The 16,470-nt window shown below is 34.8% G+C and overlaps 1 protein-coding gene across 1 annotated transcript in view; it reads left to right on the top strand.

Moving 5' to 3' along the window:
- LOC149797195 (afadin-like) overlaps positions 1-16,470 on the top strand; it is a 181,215-nt gene that overhangs the window by 87,723 nt on the left and 77,022 nt on the right. Inside the window, exons 9-16 of the mRNA XM_089961872.1 lie at positions 1,109-1,309; positions 4,162-4,334; positions 5,001-5,098; positions 5,791-5,996; positions 6,283-6,511; positions 7,613-7,920; positions 10,594-10,936; positions 11,661-11,746. Of these exons, the coding sequence (XP_089817998.1) occupies positions 1,109-1,309; positions 4,162-4,334; positions 5,001-5,098; positions 5,791-5,996; positions 6,283-6,511; positions 7,613-7,920; positions 10,594-10,936; positions 11,661-11,746 (1,644 nt within the window). The remainder of the gene's footprint in view (positions 1-1,108; positions 1,310-4,161; positions 4,335-5,000; positions 5,099-5,790; positions 5,997-6,282; positions 6,512-7,612; positions 7,921-10,593; positions 10,937-11,660; positions 11,747-16,470) is intronic.

Here is a 16,470-nt window from a genome sequence, read left to right as displayed (position 1 = left end):
TTCGGATTCTGTTATGTTTGTTTGTAAACCCCCCCTTGCCGATTTTAAAAATGAAAAGAATCAGGGGTATAAAAAAATGCAGAAAACTTGGTCCTTTCATTCATCAGTTTATTCGTGTTTCACACTGCTGAGTGTCCTTTTCTGGTTTCTAGAATAGTCTATTTCAGTCAAAATTGTCATCTGCATCAAATATTTGTGATTATTTTATTACTTCTAAAACAAATTAAGAAATAAAAAGGAGAAACTCTTGTACACATGAGTTCAAAGAGATGTAACTCCAAAATACACAGAATTATTGAGATTATTATAGTTGGTGAACTACATCACATTGTTGCTAGAAAACAGATCCACCCATGCAAATATGGGGACCATATTACTAAAGAAACTTGGAATCCCATAGCAACAATCAGGCTAGAAATTATAAAAATTGATGAATGAAATGACTGAGTTTTGTGCACATTTGATATCTTTAAAATGTTGTATGTTTTTTAACTCAAAAGAGGGGTTACAGACTAATGGGAAAGTGTGCAAGTGCTATAGTTGGTCCTAAATGAAAATAGTGCTGCTCAGACATCCAGGATGGTCATCAAGTGTCCATCTTGATAATATTGTTATTGCAGCTCCTCCGAATGGATGGTCTTATCACAGAGTTTTTGTTGAATGACTTCTTATGATGTCTAGATGATCCTTAATGAAAAAGGTGCCGATCTGCTGTCCAATATGGCAGCCATCTTGAAAATCTTGGAAAGATCCAATATGGCCAACATGATGACTTTCTTTAATATCTTCTTGTCACTGTTCTTCATGAATGTATGATCATTATGAAATGTGGTTTTCATCAAAAGACTTTTAATGATGACAACTTTGTTGTAAATGAAAATGGTGCCAAGCTGACATCCAATTTGGTTCTTTCTGGGGTTTTCCTGGGTTCTTCCTCCACCATGTATGGCCACCATGTATAGCCTATCGTGTGCTGAAAAATGGCGTTAAACCCTAAAACAACAACAACAACCAGTCCCTTTGAGGGACTTTTGTTTAATTTTTTTTGTACATGTTTACATTTTTTAGTTTTAATACACTATTCAGTTTTATTTGCCTTTTGTTACAGTTGCATGGACCCAATATACAGCCACGGCATTGTGTGATTGCCCACACTGGTGGTATTGTCACAGTAACGCCAACAAGCCGAGAGTCAGAGGTTTACGTTAATAACCAGAGAATATTTGAGACAACACTCTTACAGCACAGTATGATCGTTAGATTTGGCAAAATGAATTCATTCCGCTTTATTGATCCAGCCTTTGAAGAGGTAAGCCAGTTTATAATGATTTTTAATGTAACCAACATTGTGTACAGCCTTCTACCAGTTATTGTGATTTTTTTCAAAAGGTAGATCACAGATTAATCAATGTACATAATGGAAGGAGTTGTTTTTTTTTTTTTCACCAGGAGAAAAAATTGGGAATAAACCTGGTTTGTTTGAATCTTGACTCAGTTTCTTTACTTCATAGAGTTTGGAAACATATAGTCCGTCTCATAATGACTTAATTTTCTGCTCAAAAAATGTAACTGTACCCGTTACCATAATTAACAATTAACTTCAAAGTTGTTTGGAAATTACTTTTGAGCTTGGTAAGTAGTTTTAATCACCAGGATGAAAATGGCGACAAAATAAACAAATTTTACATGATTTCTAAATACCAGACAAGCATACATCCCTGCAAATTTGAATCACATGATTGTAGTTCACAATGAGCATGTTGTGGAGGGGGTTAAGGGAGACAAACCTGCCTGGCTTAGTAGTCAATTGTTTTGTTTGCATTTAGTTCCCTTGATTTGATTTCACATTTCTGTTAGAGATTACATCATATCTGTGTGTAGTTGACATGGACAGACATGACCAGCCTCCTAGGTGTGATATTGGTGTTGATTAATATTTTTAAAGTTGGATTTGGAGATTTTATAATTTAGTTGCCTAGATTCCAGAGAGACTGTGCAAAGAAGCAATCACTGACAATTTGCTTGTAACAGACTCTCAGACACCCCCCCGAAAATGTTTGCAGATTGGACATGCACAGACATTCGCAATACCTGGTACATTATGATAATTGGTCAGTGGGCATTAATCATTTGTGAATAGTGTAAATGTGGATATGCCACCACATACTGCTCTGACCGCTCAGATTCGGCACACCGTTTTGCTGTAAATAATTTGGTCCCCACTTGTGAGACCACCCATTATGCAGTGAAAAGATGGCCTGATGCAAGGATTGGTCTCTGGTAAGAGGTGTGTGTGTGACAAAATATCTTGCTTTTGGCAAAGTGGTTTTTCATTAGGAAAGGGTCTCAAGAAGGAGACCACTGAAATGGTTCGAATGAACTATGCACTGTTATTTTCCATGTGACAAAAGGTTAGAGTTCAAGCTGTTTGCACATTATTCATTTGTAAACATACAGTATATACTTACTAGTGAGTAGATTCACCTGTAAACATCATAGACACTGAACTGCTTTCATGTAATGTGCTGACAGATCAAGGTTTCTATTTGTTCATCTGATTAGTCAAAAGAAACTGCATAGACTCAGATCGGAAGAAGCATTACTGTGACAGCAGATATCTGGATCTGTGTAGCTTGCAGTTGTTGGATCCAACTTGTATGCAACCGTATATAGTGTTATTAATGGTGTCTCAGATGCAGCAGTTTCAAAATTAATTAAGTTGCTTGTTTTAATAAAATATAATTGGATTTAGAAAATTGTTAGATGCATGAAAATATTGTTCAAATTGTTATATTGTCTTTTTACTTTAACTGATTTGAAGTAAATTTTTCTCCAAAGATACAAGTTTCTTGCCTCATTATTTAACCTCTTGATTGTGATACAAATACAGCCATACTTTGTGATGAAAATGACCAATCTTTCTAAGATGAACATCAGAGGAATTTGTGACATTTGAAGCCATAATAAATGTAGAAAGAGAAATACATGCCATACATGGAAAAAGTTCTACATTGTTAGATGTTTTAAGTGTCATTTTAGAAATCATCCATGTGTTTAAAAACAAACAATTCCTGCAACTTTGACATTTGGTGACAGTTTGTTTTATATTTGAAATTTCTGCCTGATTAATTTTTTTTATTACTGAGCTCATTTGTTAAAGCTGTGTAAAAAAGAATCAAAATACCTCCACTGGGACAATAGTACCCTCCCAAATATTTATCAGTTGAGACAGTTGGATCCTTTCTGAAATATTCCTCTATTGGGACAGTTGGACTCTTCCCAAATATTCCTTGGTTGCGACAGTTGGATCCTTCCCAAATATTCCTCAGTTGGACTCTTCTCAAAATGTCTTCTTTTGGGACAGTAGGACATTTACTGTTGGGGCAATAGAACCCTTCCCAAATCCACAAATATAATTACCCATGACACAGTCTTTCTTACACTGTGAAAATTAATACCCACAGTATATAATTATAACTCTTTTTCAATATGAGGGCAGTAATACATGTTTTATACTATTTTTAATATGAAAGGTTTAATATCTTAAGTAAATGTCATCCTAACCAACATATTAAATTAGGTACCAAATTCTGTCCAAATATGTTTTGTACTCTGTAACATATAACTGTATTCTTATTAATAACATTAAATATACATTTTAAAAAAATTATGAATTGCAATTAGAAGAAAAGCTGTTTTGTATGATTTCTCAAACCAGTATTTGTTTCATTAATAGCGTCTTACAGTAAACACAAATCAGCACTTAAAATTCTAACAAATGAAGCTTAACTGATTTTTTTTTTTGATACTATCCTCACATGTACTGATAATGTTCTCACATGTATTAATGTTCTCACATGCACTCCAATGAGGAGTAATATAATGCAGAAGAAAACAATATTGCTCATTGATGACACAGGTATTAGGCATGCTTTGTGAATCTTTCTTGTAAATTTGTTCAAATAGGCATGTTGTTTTACCTTTGTGAGAAGTTAGTAGTAGTTGTCCTAAGCAAAATCTTCTGTCAGATTGCAAATAAAAAATTTACTACAAAAATAAAGTGCAAAAAGTAGTAACACTGCATACATGACAGCAAACGCTTTTGCTTTACCAGTTTAAATTGAAATCATTCAGATGATTATTTCAAATTTTCCCATGTAGAAGCAGAAGAAAGTGGACCATATGGACAGTTCTGTTGTGATGCCCTACAGTGCTCCTGGTCGAGCTCCAGAGACGAATTTTAACATGGATGGCCATGTGGAGACCGTAAATGGAGGGCCCCACCCACAACGACAGGATAGTAGACCCAGTGTTCAAGACAGTAGCCAGAAAAGGTGTGTTACATGCTTCAAAGAGTTCGATCAAGTCTTTCTTTTTTTATGTGGATGCATTCGTTTGCATTAAACAGGTCAAATTAACTCAGCTGGTAGGCAAACCAATTTAAACAAATGGCTGGACACATAATATAGGAGAAAGTATTATCATGATTTTGCTTTCGGTTAATCATTAACATAATTCTGTGGGGAGCAAAAATATCATAGAATTCAATCATGTTAACAAAAATGAAAGATACTTATCTAATATTGTTTTCTGTGAAGTGAATGATGTTGTTGTTCTAGGGTTTAACGCCATTTTTCAGCACAAGATAAGCTATGCATGGTGGCCAGTATGACTGGTGGAGGAAGAACCCTGGAAAAAAACAGGGAAGAACCACCGACCCATGAGAAGTTACTGGCAGGCTTTCCCACGTACCCACACTAGCCGAGCCTTGGACTCGAACCCTCGTAGTGAAGTGAATGAAACTATGGAACTGATTTTATCACAGCATATGCCAAAGATATGTTGTTAAATTTGACTACACATTGAAGTGTTTCCCCTAAGCCTGCTCAGGTTGAGTGAAATGAACTACCCTTGTCATAGAACTCTACAGACCTAATGCAACTTTTGACCTTGTATTGAAATGCTGAACATCTTTCAGATTATATTACCATTTATTGCAGTTCGCCAAGAGATATTGTTCGAGGAGATGTGGGCCGAGGAGATGTTACCAAAAACTATGAAGAACTTTTGCCAGCAGCTCTAGAGTTCAGAGCTGACAGTACGTTTTAATACTTTATATGGATTTCAGAAATAAGATTTCTGTTTTAGGGGATCAGAATCTTTTCAGTAAATTGAAGTTACACTAGTGTAGTGCAGCACTAATTAATAATGGAAAAATATTTTAAAATGTCATGATTACATTTGTTGTCATACTCTAAAATGCATTCAGAAAATAAATTGAGGAAAAAATTTGGGGTAATACATTGTATCAGGGGAGATAAATCTAGCTTATGCCAAGAAAATCTAGTTTTTCACCTTTTCTGTTCTTTGTTAGTCTTTGTGAATTTCTGCTAATTTTATTGCCTCACGTTTTCATTGTACTAAAATGAAAGAAAAGACTTTTTTTGACAGTGTTTGAATAATTAATTTTAGGGTCCTGCATTAAGTTGCAGTAACCCTAAAAGAGTCACCCCTTTCAATCTTCCATGTCTCCGTCAGTCTGTTTGTCCATCTGTCCATCCATTCAGGCTTCTTGCAACCAGTATGGTTCTACAGTATTTACACATAACTGAGAATTTTGCATGATTTGGAATATTTCTCACCATTTTAGAGCTACATTATTTTGCATGTGAAAATGTTAAAAAATATCTGGAAATTTGTTCCATTTAAGGATTGATAATTCAGTAAATAATTACAGATGTGGAAGTTTTTTCACATTGCTCATTATTGTATGCTTTTATTTCATTTCAGAAGAAAATGAGTTCTTACGAGCCATAATTTTAGAAGCTAATCCCTCTGCCACTCAGTTCAAATTGTCACCAACATACACTCTCTACATGGCTGTACGATTTTGTTTGTCAAACATGTATCAGCCAGACATCAGTCCAACAGACAGGGCCCATAAACTGACCTCTCTTGTCAACAAAATAGCTGACATGGCCAATCAGACCATACAGGTAGGCTTTTGTCTCATCTTGTTGCAGCACTAATGAAATATAATATTTGTATTTTCAACAATGATTCCATGACCATTTATCATGAATTTTTCAGCTTCATTGTACGTGTTTACATTTATTTGACAGGATTTATCTTTCTAAATTTTTTGTCCAATTCATTTTACATTTTTCACACTTTATCTTTACTTGGTACAGTACAGCCTCTATTATGCTGAGGTTCTGTAGAACAATGCTAAACATATACATACTACAGGCATTCATCATTGACATGTGGTTTGCATTGTAGGATAATCGTGACAATCCTGCAAGCCTAGCTTTCTGGATGGCAAATGCATCAGAGATTCTTCATTTCCTGAAGCAGGATCATGACATCCACCCATTTAGTCAAGAATCCCAGGAGATCCTGGCAGAAGGAGTCCAAATGGCCTTTCACCATCTTGTCCGCTGTCTGCAGTATGACCTTCAGCGCACAATGCCTGCATTCCTTGATGAGAGTGATAGTGTTGATGAAGAAGGTACTTCATTTACTTCCTTGTATGGCATGTATGTGATCACTGTAGATATGATTTTCCATTGCACTGCAGGGCTGAAAATTACCAGTAGCCTGCTAACTCAAGGCAAGTGAATTTGCAAATGGGCTAGAAAATTTCATTATTTTTGAAGACCTCGTGGCTAGGAAAACTTTGGAAACAATTCCCACATTTATCAGTGATAAGTATCATGTGCCATTGATTGTACAAGTTTCCATGATGTATCATGTGCCATTGATTGTACAAGTTTCCATGATGTAATTGAATGTTCCATGTTTGAAAGATGCACAAGTTAAAGTATCCATATACAAGAACCAATTACACTGTCGATTCTTTTGGCTATATTGACTTAGTACATTTCGAGACATAATCATCCTCCGAACTGACAACAAAATGCATATTAAGTACATACCCTACATAGCACACTGTGTTATTGCTGTTTGTTCTGTGTTCAGTATCATGCAAATGGTATCAACTCTGATCTGCAGGAAAAATATGTGACAGCAGAGTGAATAGTTTGAAAATGAAAAATGCAGTATGACCTGCAGAAGAGCTGTCTCTTCACAAGGCTTCACTATGTTTTATATCTTTATTATAGGGCACCATTTTTATGTTTATTTCTCCAAGTTAATTTGCTTTTCTGGAACTTAACTTTTAATCGGCACTTTATGGCCATTGTTGGGCTAACATGTATTGAAACTACATACTTGCCTAAATATATACAGACAGACATATGTACTTTTGGAAGCTTTGTAGATAGATTTGTAACTATTTCAGCTTGCTCAGTCAGTATGTACCCTTAAATTTGAAAAGACGTTGGATACACCATCAAGACTACCATTAACATAAGATGTCCAGTGTATGTTTTATGCTTCAAATATAAGCCAGCTTTGAATTCAGTTTTACCATCTTTTACCTTTTTGATATTCCAATAGCTTGCATGTCATATTTCTTTGAATTATAATAGAAATACTTTATTTATCTCTATGACAAATCTGCAGTTTGAAATAAATTGTATATAATATGTAGAGAAATCATAAAAGGATAACAGTTTACAATTTATTTAAACTCTTTTTCTAATTTCAGATGAATCGCGGGTTAGATACAACCGAAACAAGCCTGCATTGTCAGATGTTCTTGACACATTGTCATCTGCCATGAATTTGCTTCGAAGATGCCGTGTCAATGCAGCCCTTACAATCCAGCTTTTTTCGCAGCTATTCCATTTTGTTAATATGTGGCTTTTTAATACACTGATAATTGAGAAAAGACTCCAGCTTTGTACAAGAGCATGGGGAATTCGGCTCAAGAGACGTCTGGGTCGCATAGAGGCTTGGGCAGAGAAGCAAGGCTTGGAATTGGCTGCAGATTGCCATCTCTGTAGAATCATACAGGTAGGCAGATTTTTGTACAAATGTTGCATCCATATGTTAGCACAAGTTTGTTATTGCTTCTCCTAAACTACTTAGAAGATTGCCATGCAACTTCACACACACATTCATCCTATGGTCTACATTGTCCTAGATGAAAATGGTGCTATATAACTATGTTTTTAGTATTAGGTTTTTCAGAATTTGTGCATTTCAGTAACTAATTGCATCAGGTTTTCTTACCTTGATACTTTAAGTCCTTTACTGTACAATTACACTTTTTGTCACCTTGACAAGAATGGTTAAGAAAAAAGATTAAACCATTACGCCCATAACTGTCACTTATTCATATGAGAGAATGAAAGCTATTAAGTATGAAGTTAATCAGTAACTAATGGCAGGATTAAAGCAACTGCACAGTTCAGTCTACACTTGTCCATTCAGTGTAACAGCATCAGCATTAGTAACATGCCATGTATCGTTTGATTGTGCCATCTAGTTGTTTGAAAATTTTGATTTTACAGTTGAAAGATTTTTGATAATAAAAACAGAAATATGTCATTCTTTGAACCGGTTCAATTAATTATCAGTGTTTCACTTAAGCAGAGGAAGATTAAAGGAGACTTAAGTGTTTGGAACGAGATTATGTGCTAAAAATACCTTGTTGGCATGCATTCACTGCCCAAGTTTATATCATGGTTTTCAGCAGTTTATAGGACCAAGAGTAAATGGTTTCAAAACAGATGGACTTTTGATACTTCAGAAAGATTTACTTCCTAATTTTAATGCATAAACAATATAAATGAAGTCCTTGAATATACATCTATTAGAAACAAGGGAAAATCATTAGATGGCACAGCAAATTCAGTTCAAGTGCTAATCGATAGTGCATGTTTATCAGTGTAAAACTGAGGTCTTATTTAGCAGTGTTTCAATACTTTAAACTTGATTTTATATGACATCATTTTTCAGTAAATATAATTTGTCATTTGTTGAATTTCACAAGAAAATGGATGTACATAGGTCAGTTTAAGTTGAATTCAGCATCGATAATGAGTGGGTAGGATAGTTGACATGAATCTGAAAATGCAACAACTTAATCTAGCATAGAAAATTCAGATTAGAATAAAACGATGCTAAAACTCTAATTTTTCTTTAATAAGTGAATTAGTGAAGAGATAATTAATTTGATATTGGTCTCCGTTGGCAACCAAACCGTTCATCCCCAGCATGTTAAAATAAAGCATACTCAATACCCATTCAGTATTATCCATAGTAAATATTTTATCAACACGAAACAATTATTGTACAAGAATGAACTCAAAAGGAATGCCTTATTATTGAATGAATGGATAAATCATGTGCATATTTAGGTAGCTCATCTTCCACACTGATTTGCAGTAAAGGGTTAAAAACATTAACTCATTAACACATTCTTGCCTTATCAAGTAAATTTCTTGGTGGGTGTATTGGAAATGTGAAAATATACTTCCTAGTATTTTCGTGATGAACCTTGATTATGCACTAAATCATCACATCATGTTGATTTAAAATATTCCTATTCCATTCCGACACAGTAGTGTACTTTACAAGTTTAAACAGATGAAGCTATACTATTTAAGTAATAATTATAGAAAATTTGTTAAATAACACAATGGTATTGGAAAGCCATAGAGTGTTTTGTTAATTCCAGATAGGGGCTCCGAGTGGCCAAGTGGTCTGAAGCACTCTCTGTCACGGATCACTGCCATCTCATCTCTTTGTGGGTTTGAGTCTCAGGCTCGGCCAATGTGGATATGTTAGAAAGCTTGCCGGTAGCTTCTCGTGGGTCGGTGGTTCTTTCTTGGGATCTTCCCAGGTTCTTCCTCTCCCATTAAATACTGGCCACCATGTATAGCCTGTCTTGTGCTGAAAAATGGCGTTAAATCTACAACAACAACAATTCCAGATAATTGAGCTGATAAGAAGTCTCACTGCATATTACAACTTAAATTGAAAAATGCTGGTTTTACTTCCATTTTTAAAACTGATAGAAAAATTCAGTTATTTCTAATATATTTTGTGGGAAAATGTTTTTGTATTTCTGTCTGCTTTGCATTAAGATCAGTTTGACAGAATATAGCCACCTTTTTCTAGTATGATGCTATGATATAATAAAGTTTAATGTTCATAGTTTTTCAGCCAGATTAATCTAATGATAATCCTTTATGAAAGCCTTGTGTAATATAATAAGCCTGTCTTCAGCTTTTCGTTACATTTAAAAATTGACCCCCATACAAACTTATTGTGGGAGAAATATGGTTTTATTGTTTGTATGGTAAGTAATGTGAAAACAATTAAAATCATCAAGTTTCTGTCTTTATTTTTCACCCTGTTCCCTGTCTCTCTCTCTTTCTCACATAATGATGCTCTGTAACACCTCTATCTCAGCTTATTTACTTCATTGTCTCATTTGATCTTTCTCTTTCTAAATACTCTAGCTGATGATGTGGCCTTTCTTATGCTGATTGTTATGATAAATAAATTAACTAGGAAAAGCTTGTCATTATTGGCCTAACTGCTTACTTTCATAACTATAATTCCACCACTGCATTGTCTGAACCAATCTTTTAGATAATATAGTTTTACCTTGAAATTTTTGTTATACTCTTGCTACACTTAACAAATAAATACAAGGCAAGTATTTACTTTAACCAGGCTGCCCATCTTCTTGAGGCACCAAAGGGTAACCCTGATGACATCGCCAACATTAGCTCCACATGTTTCAAGCTAAACTCGTTACAATTGAGGGAACTTCTGCAGTCATACATTCCAGAACAGGGTGAACCTCCTATTCCCATGAACCTTGTTGATCGTATTGTTTCTGTGGCACAAAACATGGCCGATGATCTCATTCGGGGAGAGGGTCGTGAGGTACAGCTTCAAGAAGATCCAGATTTACAGCTTCCATTTTTGCTACCTGAAGATGGCTATTCCTGTGATACTATCAGAGGTATTCCAAATGGACTTGGGGAATTTATTGAGCCAGCAGCAAGAGCAGGTAAACAAGAAGTGTATTTTTGACGTATATTTTATATGCTGTTGTTTCATACTGTTAAGGATCAAGTCACTGGAGTTTTAACGTGCCCCACTATGAATGTGGTGGGGACATACTGTAACCCTTGTATGGCCACTGTCACAAACCATGGGTGACAATCTGTTTATGCTTCTGTATCACCCATGGCTGCCTGTGTTGATATTTCCTCATTTCACATATGTATAAACCTTCTTAACCAATCAGTGTGAGTGTAACTGTTATTTAATCTAGACTGGTTATCTCGAAATTGTAATATAATCTTCTATATCAGCGAAAATATACAAATCAGCTTAGATACTCACAGGAAACAGCATCATATATAAATCTGTATCAGTCTGCAAATTGACTATTTTATAGGACAGAAAAATGGAGTGTCTTCTTATGGAGTGTTTCCTGATACTGAATATAAGTGTGAAATAGGTATTGGTTTAGAGCAAACTGAGTCAATCTTAATCCATAAATATTGCAGGGACTGAAATATCTGTTTTGATTTAAATACATTGAGTAGTAGCCAGGATTTGGATAACACTTACTTTACTGTGATAAAGTAGATAATTCATTGTAGGATGTACACAGCATGTCTTCTCTCTAATAATTGTAGCAAGTGTTTTAACTCTAATAATAATTCATTTTCCCACCAGTATTCACAACAGTCCTTACCTTCCTTTTATTTTTTCTCTGACTGCAGGACTGTGCCGAATGACTCCACAACCACAGGCACCTGGGGTGTGGACAGTCTATATGGCTGAGGAGGAGGGATCTATTATTAATGAGGTGAGTAGGATCATGTACAGCAGAATCTTTGTGGCTCAAATACAGTACACTGCCAGTCATTATGACGTGTTTCAGACCCAGTAGAATGCTAACAATTCTATTATACCCTTTTCACTCAAATTGCCCATCTCTCACTGATTACTTGGTCCCTTAGAGGACACCTATCAGAACTTCCTGTTCATCTTTACAAACTTTCAAAGCAGCAGCAAAAATGCACAATTAAGGGAAAGTGATAATGTATTTTAGGCTTTACTATTAGAACTGTGTTGCTGTTGGCATTGTTGAAGCATTCAGTATATTTATGATAGATAACTACTCTTTAAGCTCTTTGAATTCTCAACACCAAGATAACCTTAAAGACCTTAAATCCTTAAAAAAATATTAAAAAAACAAGATAACCTTAACTCTTGACCTGATGTAAGCACTTTTGAATGCCTCTACCCCCCCCCCCCAGCTAAATGAAGTGTTTATTAGATCCACAAAAGTTGCATCTACATCACATACCTGGATCAAGGTTTGTGGATGGCTTGCACTTGGGAAGAAAGAAACCTATTGATTTTAGGTCAAAAGGTAAAAGATCACTGACTGAAAGAAGAGAAATGGTTTGTGCTAAACAATTTCAGCTATCTACGTCGACAACTGTTAACATAGGTCAGACTTATAATGTGCCATTTACAGTACTCTTATCACTCTATAATGTGCCATTTACAGTACTCTTATCACTCTATAATGTGCCATTTACAGTACTCTTATTACTCTATAATGTGCCATTGACAGTACACTTATCACTCTAGTCTGCCATTGACAGTACTCATATCACTCTACAATGTGCCATTAAAAATACTAATTACTCTACAATGTGCCGTTAACTGTGCTCATTACAATGTGCCCTTGACAGTACTTTTATTGCTCTACAATGTACCATTGACAGTACTCTTTTCACTCTACAGTGTACCATTGACAGTACTCTTATCAATATATAGTGTGGCATTTACAGTACTCTAATTAAGTCTATTAAACATGCATCATGCCTATAATCTGTTTACAGTAATCATATTGTTCTGTGATGTGCCATTTGCAGTTCTCTTATCACTTTATAATGTGCGATTGACAGTACTTTTATTACTTTGTATAACTTGCCATTTATGGTACTCTTATCACTCTATAATGTGCTACTCTTATTATTCTATAATGTGCCTTTGACACTACTCTTATCACTATAATGTGCCATTGGCAGTACTCTTATTATTCTTTAATGTGCCATTGACACTAATCTTACCACTCTATAATGTGGTATTGACAGTACTCTTATTATTCTATAATGTACCATTGACAGTACTCATAACACTATAATGGACCATTGACAGTACTCTTATTAGTCTATAATGCTATTTACAGTATTTCTTATCAATGTATATTATGCCAGTGACAGTACTCTTATTAGTCTAATGTGCCATTTACAGTATTCTTATCACTATAATGTGCCATTGACAGTACTCATTACTTTATATAACTTGTCATTTTTCAGTACTCTTATCACTGTCTACTGTGCCATTCACAGTACTCTTATTTTTTTATAATGTGCCATTTACAGAACTTTAAGTCTATTCAGTGTGGGTCAGCCTTATAATGTGCCATTTACAGTACTGTTATAGTCTGGAGTAACAGGATGGTTTGTATAGTGCATGGCTAAATATGATAGCTGTACTGAAAAAATTCATTTATATTTGTGCATCTCAATTTTCTTTGTTTTGAAAAAGAGAAAATGACAGTTCATGGAGAAGTGCAGGGGTTCAGTTGTTTTTTTCATGACATTGGCAGGTATTTATACCTCACCAAAAAAAATGAATTTACTGTATTTTACCACAAATTCACTGGTATCAGCTTCAACATAAACATTGACTAAAGGTTTCACAAGCCTTCATATGCAGTTGTAAAAGACAAGTTAAATCTCAATGCATGTCAGTTTTATATGGCTTCTGGATGGAAACCTTGCAGTTGTGTGAGGCAAGTGAATGGTTCAGAGAGAAGAGTTCTAGTAAACTGCATATTTTATGTGGACAATTCAGTTTAAAGCAAATGAATTCTTTAAACATATTCAAGTTACACAAGACAATTTAATTTTATGTGCTATCGTATCATTTATTTTCAAGGGTCTCAACTTTTGTGGTTTTGTATAAAATAAGGACATATTTGTGAGTATTTAATTTGGGGATTTTCCTATCTAAGCTTACATATTTTGTATCTCTCTAATTTCATGGTTTAACTTCATCAAATACCAAAAACAAAGAATATAACAACAAAAACCAACTATGCTGACAACAAATGGCAGTTACTTCAGTGATTAAACAGGTCCACCACCTGTATGAATAATTAACATAAGACCTGTCAAGATCAATTACTTACACTCAGCATCAGAGGGATCTGACAGCCAACAACACTAAGCTAATTGGTTATTAAAGTACATGTGTATGACCTCTTCCATAAAACATTTTTCATAAAGTTGCAGCATCAATTACATTGTAACAACCATGGTTATAACACAGTGGCTTAAGAGTGGTAAAATTCATCTGAAATCCCATCATTTCAGATAATGCCATCATTCCATATTTGAACCAAACACATGACCAGCTGCCCCTTGCTCAATGCAGTTAGCAATCAATATCAGCCTTTGATGTGTCCATCACCCATCAAAGTACAGAGATGCTAACTAAATCCAATGCAACCCAGTTCCTCTTTTGTTTGAGTCTGCTTTATCTTCAACCACTAGTCATTGCAATAAATCAAAGGCATGCCTAATATTTTGATGATTGAGATGCCATCTCTTAACAAAGTTTAGTGTTTTGCAGTAATCACAGGATACACCGTCAAATTTTGAAGGAAAAAAATGAAATTAGATAAATACAAGGACTCAGTTTACACCTATCAGAGAGGTTACTTTTTACGCAAAGCTGATATTTGGTCCATTCTGAATGGTCATAATAGATCTTGCAGAAGACACTGGACACTCATCAAGGCTGGGAGCTAGTGTTATTATCACTTTAAATAGGTGTAAAAGAAATTGTATATTTCCAAATGAATCCAAGCAAATCTAAATCCGAAATTTTCATTTAGTCAGTTTCTTAGATACATCAGGGATTTTCGTATAGTTTCTTACATACATCAGGGATTTTCATATAGACAGTTTCTTGGATACATCAGAGATTTTCATATAGACAATTTCTTAGATACATCAGAGATTTTCATATAGACAGTTTCTTGGATGCATCAGAGATTTTCATATAGACAGTTTCTTGGATGCATCAGAGATTTTCATATAGACAGTTTCTTGGATGCATCAGAGATTTTCATATAGACAGTTTCTTGGATACATAAGAGATTTTCATATAGACAGTTTCTTGGATACATAAGAGATTTTCATATAGACAGTTTCTTGGATGCATCAGAGATTTTCATATAGACAGTTTCTTGGATGCATCAGAGATTTTCATATAGACAGTTTCTTGGATGCATCAGAGATTTTCATATAGACAGTTTCTTGGATGCATCAGAGATTTTCATATAGACAGTTTCTTGGATGCATCAGAGATTTTCATATAGACAGTTTCTTGGATGCATCGGAGATTTTCATATAGACAGTTTCTTGGATACATAAGAGATTTTCATATAGACAGTTTCTTGGATACATCAGAGAATTTCATATAGACAGTTTCTAGGATACATGAGAGATTTTCATATGGACATTTTCTTAGATACATCAGAGATTTTCATATAGACAATTTCTTAGATACATCAGAGATTTTCATATAAACAGTTTCTTGGATACATCAGAGATTTTCATATAGACAGTTTCTTAGATACATCAGAGATTTTCATATAGACAGTTTCTTGGATACATCAGAGATTTTCATATAGATAGTTTCTCAGATACATCAAAGATTTTTATATAAACAGTTTCTTGGATACATCAGAGATTTTCATATAGACAGTTTCTTGGATACATCAGAGAAGTTGTTTTGTATTTGTTTATTAGGCTTGCACATGAGTGAAATTTGAACTTCAGTTTTTGTATTTTTTTGTTGTTGCTGATTTGGTGCAAGAGTTTTGCCTTCACGTATCTTTGTGCTCCAAATCCCTATATTAACCCAAGATTTTTATAGGTCTGTCTGTCTGTGTAAGTTTGGTCCAGTCTGATTTAGATCCTAATGAGAGGCAGTCTAAAATCCAGACAAAACTTGTTGTCATGGAAACTAATTTATACAGTAGTGAAAAGTAAAAATTGGGCCACAAAATTGCATTTTTGTACAGGTATTTTTTTACTGTGCACAATATATCACATTACGTGGCATTGTTTTAAAGCTCCATCCTTATTCTTTTCTCTGATGCCAGCCTCTTGGCCCTGACACAGACTCTAATGACATTACAGGCTCTGCAAGAAAGGGTACTACCTCATGATGCAGAATCCGGTCTTTTGACCCTAATGAAGGTCATCCATTTCCATTGACTCTTGTTGAGCTTGCATTAAGCAGATGACAAGTGATATGTATAGCTATTGCAGAAGATAATGAGACCCAAGTTCCACTTTTCCAGTATTGGCTGTGACAGTGTTGTCATAACCAACATTTAGGGTTCAGTTTTTGAGGTTTTTTTTGTTTATGTTTATGCAAGTCATAAATAATGGTGTTATATTTCTCACAGGATGCATGTGAAGCATGGTGTTCCAC

This window comes from Sinohyriopsis cumingii, chromosome 6 (assembly GCF_028554795.1).
Source record: "Sinohyriopsis cumingii isolate HCF-2022 chromosome 6, ASM2855479v2, whole genome shotgun sequence".
In the NCBI taxonomy this organism is placed as follows: domain Eukaryota; kingdom Metazoa; phylum Mollusca; class Bivalvia; order Unionida; family Unionidae; genus Sinohyriopsis; species Sinohyriopsis cumingii.
Note: the sequence above shows the minus strand (reverse complement) of the source record. Positions and strands in the feature narration are given on the sequence as shown.